The following is an 11,586-nucleotide window of genomic DNA, read 5'->3' on the forward strand; positions in this document are numbered from 1 at the left end:
AGTGTGCCCCCCCCGAGTAAAATACAGCTGCTCCAAAGCGCCCCCCTGCCCCCTCCGTGCCCCTGCCCTCTGTTACCCACCCCGCTCCCTTACCCACCGTGGTCCCGTGCCCTCTGTACTCCGAAAGAAATTGGAAAGTCTTTATTGCAGGGGTAACTATGACACCAGGGGGCAGGGGTAACTATGACACCAGGGGGCAGGGGTAACTATGACACCAGGGGGCAGGGGTAACTATGACACCAGGGGGCAGGGGTAACTATGACACCAGGGGGCAGGGGTAACTATGACACCAGGGGGCAGGGGTAACTATGACACCAGGGGGCAGGGGTAACTTTATGACACCAGGGGGCAGGGGTAACTTTATGACACCAGGGGGCAGGGGTAACTTTATGACACCAGGGGCAGGGGTAACTATGACACCAGGGGGCAGGGGTAACTATGACACCAGGGGGCAGGGGTAACTATGACACCAGGGGGCAGGGGTAACTATGACACCAGGGGGCAGGGGTAACTTTATGACACCAGGGGGCAGGGGTAACTATGACACCAGGGGGCAGGGGTAACTATGACACCAGGGGGCAGGGGTAACTTTATGACACCAGGGGGCAGGGGTAACTATGACACCAGGGGGCAGGGGTAACGGGTAACTTTATGACAGCAGGGGGCAGGGGTAACTTTATGACAGCAGGGGCAGGGGTAACTATGACACCAGGGGGCAGGGGTAACTGACACCAGGGGGCAGGGGTAACTATGACACCAGGGGGCAGGGGTAACTATGACACCAGGGGGCAGGGGTAACTATGACACCAGGGGCAGGGGTAACTATGACACCAGGGGGCAGGGGTAACTATGACACCAGGGGGCAGGGGTAACTATGACACCAGGGGGCAGGGGTAACTATGACACCAGGGGGCAGGGGTAACTATGACACCAGGGGGCAGGGGTAACTATGACACCAGGAGGCAGGGGTAACTATGACACCAGGGGGCAGGGGTAACTTTATGACACCAACTATATTAGGAAACAAAAAAAAAAGAAGAATGTTTGGAAGGTGAACTGCCCCTTTAATCTCATTGGCACGTGGTATGACCTGGGTGCCGCCCACACTGCCCTGGAGCCTTTCATTCCCTTTGTCACATGATAATGACTCCTCCCACAGGGGGGGCACAAACACTGGTTGGTCCTTGACCCAATTCTCCAGCCGCGTCCGTCTCTTCCTGGGTTCCTCCAACAGCAAAACCAGACCAATCAGAACTCAGTATCACAGACCAAGGGCCACACCTTCTGCTCACATGATTGGTCCCAAATGTCCTCTTTTAACCCCAAAATGGGTCACAATAGTAATCCAAGTATCTACCCCTCCCAGGGGCAAATCTTACACATTAGTCTGTGTCTAAGTCCTGAGTAAGCCCCCCAAGGCACTGGCGGATATCTGCCTCCCCTCGGTAGACGTGCTTCATGCCCCTCGGGAGGTATCGGCATGACGACAAGTCCAGGTGTGAGAGAGCGGGGCAACCAGAGAGCAACTCCCTGCAGGGGCAAAATTCAACACATCAAGGGACAAATACCCACAGGGCAATAGTGGCTTCTGTGTATCCTGTATGTACAGGGGGAGAAACCCCACTGCTAATATTAACCCACTGTGCCCCCCTCCCTTATTGGCTGAGATGGGTCACCTGAGAGCTGGAGCCATGATCTTTGTCCCCGCCAGGTTAAGGGAACGGAGGCGGCTCCCTCCGGTGGACAGTATGGAAAGTGCCTGCGCCAGATCCTCCTCCTTGTAATTCTGTGCGGTGATGTCCAGCTCCTGCAGGCTGTGCTGCCACCGGCGGGCAATTAGAGTGCAACCAGTGCGGGGCAATGCCAGGTTCTTGGTGCTGCAGTATATGCCGAGGTACAGTCGCTCAAGGTCTGCATGTAGTGGGAATGAAAGGGTAAATATCTGCACATAAGCAATATACAAAGAGAAATGCCTGTCCTGCACCCAGCCGGCCCCACCCCCCCACTCCCTGCACCCAGCCGGCCTCACCCCCCCACTCCCTGCACCCAGCCGGCCTCACCCCCCCACTCCCTGCACCCAGCTGGCCCCACCCCCCCACTCCCTGCACCCAGCCGGCCCCCCGCTCCCCCCCCTACTCCCTGCCGGCCCCACGCCCCCACTCCCTGCACCCAGCCGGCCCCCGCTCCCCCCCCTACTCCCTGCCGGCCCCACGCCCCCACTCCCTGCACCCAGCCGGCCCCACCCCCCCACTCCCTGCACCCAGCCGGCCCCACCCCCCCACTCCCTGCACCCAGCCGGCCCCCCGCTCCCCCCCCTACTCCCTGCCGGCCCCACGCCCCCACTCCCTGCACCCAGCCGGCCCCACCCCCCCACTCCCTGCACCCAGCCGGCCCCACCCCCCACTCCCTGCACCCAGCCGGCCCCCGCTCCCCCCCCTACTCCCTGCCGGCCCCACGCCCCACTCCCTGCACCCAGCCGGCCCCACCCCCCCCACTCCCTGCACCCAGCCGGCCCCCCGCTCCCCCCCTACTCCCTGCCGGCCCCACGCCCCCACTCCCTGCACCCAGCCGGCCCCACCCCCCCACTCCCTGCACCCAGCCGGCCCCACCCCCCCACTCCCTGCACCCAGCCGGCCCCCCGCTCCCCCCCCTACTCCCTGCCGGCCCCACGCCCCCACTCCCTGCACCCAGCCGGCCCCCCGCTGCCCCCCCTACTCCCTGCACCCAGCCGGCCCCCCCTACTCCCTGCACCCAGCCGCCCCCCTACTCCCTGCACCTAGCCGCCCCCCCTACTCCCTGCACCCAGCCGCCCCCCCTACTTCCTGCACCCAGCCGCCCCCCCTACTCCCTGCACCCAGCCGGCCCCCACCCCCCCACTCCCTGCACCCAGAATCTTTGGGAACTTCCGTTCTAAGTTTCATCAGACTCGAGAACCTTCCTTCCCTTCATTCTAATCCAAAAGGTCCAGGAAAAAGGACCTGCCGGGTTTCTTCAGAGGAAGTTTGCAGAGTGGCTACCTGGCCGACACTATGTCCCTGTTCTACACAAGTTCCGCACCGTTGCTACTGACCCAGACAGTTTGGGGGGGCTATTTTGTCTGAGGCTACTGCCAATAATTGTCTTTCATCCCTCCCAGTGTAGTAAGCTTGATACGTTTCTGGGCCTGGAAGGAGGGCAGGGGCTTCCCACTCTTGGATCTCAGTCAGTAGAGATGGGGGCGCTGAGGGGGGGGATTAACCCATTAGTGCCCACTGCCATGTCCCAGTGCAGGAAATGAAAATCTCGGTAAGTACGATATGATTTTCCGTTATACACATTATATGTAGATACAAGACCCCCATAGTGTTTGGCCCCCCACGTGCCAAGGTTCTTACCCACACAGGGCAGCTGACAGATACCATGGGGGGTGACCCGGTAACAGCCCCTGAGATCCAGGATTTTCAGGTGGGAGGAGTCACACAGGAGTCTCTGACACACCGAGTCGCTCACAAAGGAATAGGAGGAGGTGGCGAGGCACAGCTCCTGGAGGTGCTCAAACCCCCGCGACTCCGACGCACGGCACCCCCCAGACTTTGGGGACCATACCAGATTGAGGAGCCGAAGCACCTGAGGAAGGAAAGGTACCGGGTGACAATGAGTTTGGCACTTACTGCCTGTCATTTTCTGACTAAACCCAACGAATAAGATGTCTGATGCTGCCGTACACAGTGAGGAAATCCCCCCCGGCTACATGGCCAGCGAGTCAGGAGACCCCCCCCCCCCCCCTCCGGCTACATGGCCAGCGAGTCAGGAGACCCCCCCCCGGCTACATGGCCAGCGAGTCAGGAGATCCCCCCGGCTACATGGCCAGCGAGTCAGGAGACCCCCCCGGTTACATGGCCAGCGAGTCAGGAGACCCCCTCGGTTACATGGCCAGCGAGCCAGGAGACCCCCCCCCGGCTATACGGCCAGCGAGTCAGGAGACCCCCCCGGCTACATGGCCAGTGAGTCAGGAGACCCCCCCCCCGGCTACATGGCCAGCGAGTCAGCAGACCCCCCCCCCCCGCTACATGGCCAGCGAGTCAGGAGACCCCCCCCGGCTACATGGCCAGCGAGTCAGGAGACCCCCCCCCCCCCCCGGCTACATGGCCAGCGAGTCAAGAGACCCCCCCCCCCCGGCTACATGGCCAGCGAGTCAGGAGACCCCCCCCCCCGGCTACATGGCCAGCGAGTCAGGAGACCCCCCCCCCCCCGGCTACATGGCCAGCGAGTCAGGAGACCCCCCCCCGGCTACATGGCCAGTGAGTCAGGAGACCCCCCCCCCGGCTACATGGCCAGTGAGTCAGGAGACCCCCCCCGGCTACATGGCCAGCGAGTCAGGAGACCCCCCCGGCTACATGGCCAGCGAGTCAGGAGGCCCCCCCCCCCCCGGCTACATGGCTAGCGAGTCAGGAGACCCCCCCCGGCTACATGGCCAGCGAGTTAGGAGATCCCCCCGGCTATACGGCCAGCGAGTCAGGAGACCCCCCCCCCCCGGCTACATGGCCAGCGAGTCAGGAGACCCCCCCGACTATGTGGGAGCTATACGGATGGTTCCTATAAACACAACCAACTGCAGGACTGTTACTGACTGCACTTAACTCCACGCTGCCATGAAGAGCCCAACTACACGCTAACCAGCCGCGCAGCAAGGAGGTTGCAATGGCACTTACATACATGTATGTTCCGTGTATGCCCGGGTTATAGTCAGGTTACCATAGCAACCCCAGGGACACGCCTTGTACATGCACGCTACAGGGAATTCCATATGAGAGTCACATGATTACTGGCGGTCCCACAATTCTGCCCCAGGGTACAGGACTGACATTTACCCCACCCGGCCCCGCCTGTACCCCACACAGAAAGCCCTATGTGCCCTATGGGGCTCTAGAGATGGGGGTTACCTCAAGTTTTGGACACCCAGTTTGTAGGGTCTCGATACAAATCTGCAGGTGACTCTCACCCTGTTTCATTTCTGTGTTCAACTCCAACACTCGCAGCTCTGGGCAGGAACCACTCTGATTGGTGGGAAGGAGAAGCAATGTGAGCAACCAGTAAGCTCTGTGGCACAGGGGGGCCCCCAGCACAAGGAGAACACAGTGGGAAAATGCCCTTTATATGGTCCGAGAACCCCTCAGTGACTGCTAATATCCTTATCATTTACAGTAGGGGGTACATTATCCCTTATAATACATGAGTGATACTCAGAGTTCCCTGTATAACTCAGCCTGCAGCCTTGTGCCTTTATATGGGGGGCACAGAACCCCTCAGTGACTGCTAATATCCTTATCATTTACAGTAGGGGGTACAGTATCCCTTATAATACATGAGTGATACTCAGAGTTCCCTGTATAACTCAGCCTGCAGCCTTGTGCCTTTATATGGGGGGCACAGAACCCCTCAGTGACTGCTAATATCCTTATCATTTACAGTAGGGGGTACATTATCCCTTATAATACATGAGTGATACTCAGAGTTCCCTGTATAACTCAGCCTGCAGCCTTGTGCCTTTATATGGGGGGCACAGAACCCCTCAGTGACTGCTAATATCCTTATCATTTACAGTAGGGGGTACATTACCCTTATAATACATGAGTGATACTCAGAGTTCCCTGTATAACTCAGCCTGCAGCCTTGTGCCTTTATATGGGGGGCACAGAGCCCCTCAGTGACTGCTAATATCCTTATCATTTACAGTAGGGGGTACATTATCCCTTATAATACATGAGTGATACTCAGAGTTCCCTGTATAACTCAGCCTGCAGCCTTGTGCCTTTATATGGGCACAGAACCCCTCAGTGACTGCTAATATCCTTATCATTTACAGTAGGGGGTACATTATCCCCTTATAATACATGAGTGATACTCAGAGTTCCCTGTATAACTCAGACTGCAGCCTTGTGCCTTTATATGGGGGGCACAGAACCCCTCAGTGACTGCTAATATCCTTATCATTTACAGTAGGGGGTACAGTATCCCTTATAATACATGAGTGATACTCAGAGTTCCCTGTATAACTCAGCCTGCAGCCTTGTGCCTTTATATGGGGGGCACAGAACCCCTCAGTGACTGCTAATATCCTTATCATTTACAGTAGGGGGTACATTATCCCTTATAATACATGAGTGATACTCAGAGTTCCCTGTATAACTCAGCCTGCAGCCTTGTGCCTTTATATGGGGGGCACAGAACCCCTCAGTGACTGCTAATATCCTTATCATTTACAGTAGGGGGTACATTATCCCTTATAATACATGAGTGATACTCAGAGTTCCCTGTATAACTCAGCCTGCAGCCTTGTGCCTTTATATGGGGGGCACAGAACCCCTCAGTGACTGCTAATATCCTTATCATTTACAGTAGGGGGTACATTACCCCTTATAATACATGAGTGATACTCAGAGTTCCCTGTATAACTCAGCCTGCAGCCTTGTGCCTTTATATGGGGGGCACAGAGCCCCTCAGTGACTGCTAATATCCTTATCATTTACAGTAGGGGGTACATTATCCCGTATAATACATGAGTGATACTCGGGGGCAGGCTGATGAATCAGTATATATAGGAGACAGAGAGAGGTAGGGAGGAAGGCTGAGAGAGTGCCAGTAACACAGAAGTAAATGGAGGGAGCCCCCAGTCTCACCGTTAGACTGCTCAGGATGGCACTCAGTCGACTGCTGAAGGTGAGGAAGAGTCTCTGCAGGCGGGGGCCACACACCCCCAGGGCTCCCAGCACGGATTCTACCTGAGAGCAGGGAAACGGGAGTCAGACCCACGGGCTGTTCTGGGGTATATAACAGGGGGCACAGATCTGATTGGTGCCCCCCTCACTCCCAGACCACCTCCCCCTGGGGAGACAACAGTTACTTCCCATCAGTACATGCAGGGGGCGCACCTGGGAGTTCTGCAGGTTCAGGCTGAGCAGGTCGGGGCAGTTTCGGGCGGCAGTGACAAGGACATCGGCGCTGACTCCACTGCAGTGAGAGAGGGTAAGAGCAGAGAGGCGGGGGCAGGAGGCAGCCAGGGTCTGTAATGCACAACCAATAGAGAGAGGGTAACTGGAAACGGTACCCCAATAACGTTCTAGCTCCTCCTCCCAACTACAACACTACTGCCCCCCATACTAAGTCTCTGGGCAGTTCTCCCTCCTTATCTGAGTATTCCGCACCTCTGCCCCATGCAAACCCCATCTGCCCCCATCCCAGCCACTTCTGCCCCTCTGCCCCCATCCCAGCCACTTCTGCCCCTCTGCCCCAATCCCAGCCACTTCTGCCCCTCTGCCCCCATCCCAGCAACTTCTGCCCCTCTGCCCCATCCCAGCCACTTCTGCCCCTCTGCCCCCATCCCAGCCCCTCTGCCCCCATCCCAGCAACTTCTGCCCCTCTGCCCCCATCCCAGCCACTTCTGCCCCTCTGCCCCCATCCCAGCCACTTCTGCCCCTCTGCCCCCATCCCAGTCACTTCAACCCCCTCTGCCCCCATCCCAGTCACTTCTGCCCCCACACTAGATGCCTACACACATCTACCCCAAAACCAATACCCACTACAGTTCTACAACTTGCCCAGTCCCTACTACACAGTTCTACTCTCCCATCCCAATAGTAAATACTTACATTCTATCACATAACTGGGTAGAACTTTACCTTCACTACAAACGGGACCTGCTCCTTCCAGTGATGCAGCGAGAACTCTGACAAGAGAGACAGCCTGGGGGGGGCAGAACAGGACAGGCTGAGGCAGGCAGGGGCAGAACTTATAGTTACACAGAACCAAACCCTAACCCACTGAATGGATATTGGGGAGTTGTATCAGGAGTCAGAACCAGCAGTGCAGAGAAGGGAAAGGGACAGACACAGTGACAGTTACACATAACTATAAACCCAGTGAGAATGAGGAATGAATGGGTATTGGGGAGTTGTATCAGGAGTCAGAACCAGCAGTGCAGGGAAGGGAAAGGGACAGGCACAGTGACAGTTACACATAACTATAAACCCAGTGAGAATGAGGGATGAATGGATATTGGGGAGTTGTATCAGGAGTCAGAACCAGCAGTGCAGGGAAGGGAAAGGGACAGACACAGTGACAGTTACACATAACTATAAACCCAGTGAGAATGAGGAATGAATGGGTATTGGGGAGTTGTATCAGGAGTCAGAACCAGCAGTGCAGGGAAGGGAAAGGGACAGACACAGTGACAGTTACACATAACTATAAACCCAGTGAGAATGAGGGATGAATGGATATTGGGGAGTTGTATCAGGAGTCAGAACCAGCAGTGCAGGGAAGGGAAAGGGACAGACACAGTGACAGTTACACATAACTATAAACCCAGTGAGAATGAGGAATGAATGGGTATTGGGGAGTTGTATCAGGAGTCAGAACCAGCAGTGCAGGGAAGGGAAAGGGACAGACACAGTGACAGTTACACATAACTATAAACCCAGTGAGAATGAGGGATGAATGGATATTGGGGAGTTGTATCAGGAGTCAGAACCAGCAGTGCAGGGAAGGGAAAGGGACAGACACAGTGACAGTTACACATAACTATAAACCCAGTGAGAATGAGGGATGAATGGATATTGGGGAGTTGTATCAGGAGTCAGAACCAGCAGTGCAGGGAAGGGAAAGGGACAGACAGTGACAGTTACACATAACTATAAACCCAGTGAGAATGAGGGATGAATGGATATTGGGGAGTTGTATCAGGAGTCAGAACCAGCAGTGCAGGGAAGGGAAAGGGACAGACACAGTGACAGTTACACATAACTATAAACCCAGTGAGAATGAGGGATGAATGGATATTGGGGAGTTGTATCAGGAGTCAGAACCAGCAGTGCAGGGAAGGGAAAGGGACAGACAGTGACAGTTACACATAACTATAAACCCAGTGAGAATGAGGGATGAATGGATATTGGGGAGTTGTATCAGGAGTCAGAACCAGCAGTGCAGGGAAGGGAAAGGGACAGACACAGTGACAGTTACACATAACTATAAACCCAGTGAGAATGAGGGATGAATGGATATTGGGGAGTTGTATCAGGAGTCAGAACCAGCAGTGCAGGGAAGGGAAAGGGACAGACAGTGACAGTTACACATAACTATAAACCCAGTGAGAATGAGGGATGAATGGATATTGGGGAGTTGTATCAGGAGTCAGAACCAGCAGTGCAGGGAAGGGAAAGGGACAGACACAGTGACAGTTACACATAACTATAAACCCAGTGAGAATGAGGAATGAATGGATATTGGGGAGTTGTATCAGGAGTCAGAACCAGCAGTGCAGGGAAGGGAAAGGGACAGGCACAGTGACAGTTACACATAACTATAAACCCAGTGAGAATGAGGGATGAATGGATATTGGGGAGTTGTATCAGGAGTCAGAACCAGCAGTGCAGGGAAGGGAAAGGGACAGACACAGTGACAGTTACACATAACTATAAACCCAGTGAGAATGAGGAATGAATGGATATTGGGGAGTTGTATCAGGAGTCAGAACCAGCAGTGCAGGGAAGGGAAAGGGACAGGCACAGTGACAGTTACACATAACTATAAACCCAGTGAGAATGAGGGATGAATGGATATTGGGGAGTTGTATCAGGAGTCAGAACCAGCAGTGCAGGGAAGGGAAAGGGACAGACACAGTGACAGTTACACATAACTATAAACCCAGTGAGAATGAGGAATGAATGGGTATTGGGGAGTTGTATCAGGAGTCAGAACCAGCAGTGCAGGGAAGGGACAGACACAGTGACAGTTACACATAACTATAAACCCAGTGAGAATGAGGAATGAATGGATATTGGGGAGTTGTATCAGGAGTCAGAACCAGCAGTGCAGGGAAGGGAAAGGGACAGGCACAGTGACAGTTACACATAACTATAAACCCAGTGAGAATGAGGAATGAATGGATATTGGGGAGTTGTATCAGGAGTCAGAACCAGCAGTGCAGGGAAGGGACAGACACAGTGACAGTTACACATAACTATAAACCCAGTGAGAATGAGGAATGAATGGGTATTGGGGAGTTGTATCAGGAGTCAGAACCAGCAGTGCAGGGAAGGGACAGACACAGTGACAGTTACACATAACTATAAACCCAGTGAGAATGAGGAATGAATGGGTATTGGGGAGTTGTATCAGGAGTCAGAACCAGCAGTGCAGAGAAGGGACAGACACAGTGACAGTTACACATAACTATAAACCCAGTGAGAATGAGGAATGAATGGATATTGGGGAGTTGTATCAGGAGTCAGAACCAGTAGTGCAGGGAAGGGACAGACACAGTGACAGTTACACATAACTATAAACCCAGTGAGAATGAGGAATGAATGGGTATTGGGGAGTTGTATCAGGAGTCAGAACCAGCAGTGCAGGGAAGGGAAAGGGACAGGCACAGTGACAGTTACACATAACTATAAACCCAGTGAGAATGAGGAATGAATGGATATTGGGGAGTTGTATCAGGAGTCAGAACCAGCAGTGCAGGGAAGGGAAAGGGACAGACACAGTGACAGTTACACATAACTATAAACCCAGTGAGAATGAGGGATGAATGGATATTGGGGAGTTGTATCAGGAGTCAGAACCAGCAGTGCAGGGAAGGGAAAGGGACAGACACAGTGACAGTTACACATAACTATAAACCCAGTGAGAATGAGGGATGAATGGGTATTGGGGAGTTGTATCAGGAGTCAGAACCAGCAGTGCAGGGAAGGGAAAGGGACAGACACAGTGACAGTTACACATAACTATAAACCCAGTGAGAATGAGGGATGAATGGATATTGGGGAGTTGTATCAGGAGTCAGAACCAGCAGTGCAGGGAAGGGAAAGGGACAGGCACAGTGACAGTTACACATAACTATAAACCCAGTGAGAATGAGGAATGAATGGGTATTGGGGAGTTGTATCAGGAGTCAGAACCAGCAGTGCAGAGAATGAATGGATATTGGGAAGAAAGAGTTTTTGGGTGCGGTTCCCCTTTACCCTGGTACCTGTGGGCTAATTGCAGGTGTGGCCCCTGAGGGGACAGGTGCTGATTGGGGAGAGGAGGATTATGGGAAGACGCACTTACCTTTCCTGTATGAGCCATTTCAGCGTCCCTCGGATTCGGCTTTGCGTACTTGGCGACTGCCTCTTGCCCGGATTGGCCCAACAGAAGCCAATGGAGACCCGGGCCCACAGGTCAGGACTGGAAGCAACTTGGTACCAGCGGCGGCACACGCAGGCTAACCTGGGGGCACAGGGGGCAGAGAGTGACCAGTTCTACCCCACTGACTTGTATGGAATGGGGCAACAGTATTAGGTGCAACCCCCCACAGACTCACCCCCATTACCCCCCAGACTCACCCCATTGCAGTAAAGTGAGGGGGCAGTAAGTGATGGGGGAGTAAGGGAGGGGGGAGTAATGTGAGGGGCAGTAAGTGAGGGGGCAGTAAGTGAGGGGAGTAAGTGAGGGGAGTAAAAGTGAGGGAGTGGTGTAAGTGGAGGCATAAGTGAGGGGCAGTAAGTGAGGGGAGTAAGTGAGGGCAGTATAGTGAGGGGGAGCAGTAAGTGAGGGGGAGTAAGTGAT

General features: G+C 54.7%; 1 protein-coding gene across 1 annotated transcript; it reads right to left on the bottom strand.

Moving 5' to 3' along the window:
* Positions 1–1,043: 1,043 nt before the first annotated feature.
* On the bottom strand, positions 1,044–11,366 carry fbxl6 (F-box and leucine rich repeat protein 6). The gene is made up of 8 exons (XM_031904056.1): positions 11,089–11,366; positions 7,659–7,722; positions 6,912–7,043; positions 6,660–6,761; positions 4,923–5,036; positions 3,375–3,606; positions 1,677–1,911; positions 1,044–1,530 (listed from the first exon to the last, which is right to left on the bottom strand). The coding sequence occupies exons 5-8, from the start codon at positions 4,989–4,991 to the stop codon at positions 1,383–1,385; spliced, it is 684 nt and encodes a 227-aa protein (XP_031759916.1). The 5' UTR covers positions 4,992–5,036; positions 6,660–6,761; positions 6,912–7,043; positions 7,659–7,722; positions 11,089–11,366; the 3' UTR covers positions 1,044–1,382.
* Between the last annotated feature and the right edge of the window lie 220 nt (positions 11,367–11,586).

The sequence above is a fragment of the Xenopus tropicalis genome, chromosome 6, assembly GCF_000004195.4.
Source record: "Xenopus tropicalis strain Nigerian chromosome 6, UCB_Xtro_10.0, whole genome shotgun sequence".
In the NCBI taxonomy this organism is placed as follows: Eukaryota; Metazoa; Chordata; class Amphibia; order Anura; family Pipidae; genus Xenopus; species Xenopus tropicalis.

Coding starts and splice junctions, on each gene's coding strand:
- fbxl6 (XM_031904056.1), bottom strand. CDS start 4,991: ATGAAACAGGGTGAGAGTCACCTGCAGATTTGTATCGAGACCCTACAA. Junction 3,607..4,922: donor CTGGGTGTCCAAAACTTGAG/GTAACCCCCATC, acceptor TTCCTTCCTCAG/GTGCTTCGGCTCCTCAATCT. Junction 1,531..1,676: donor ATCATGGCTCCAGCTCTCAG/GTGACCCATCTC, acceptor TTGCCCCTGCAG/GGAGTTGCTCTCTGGTTGCC.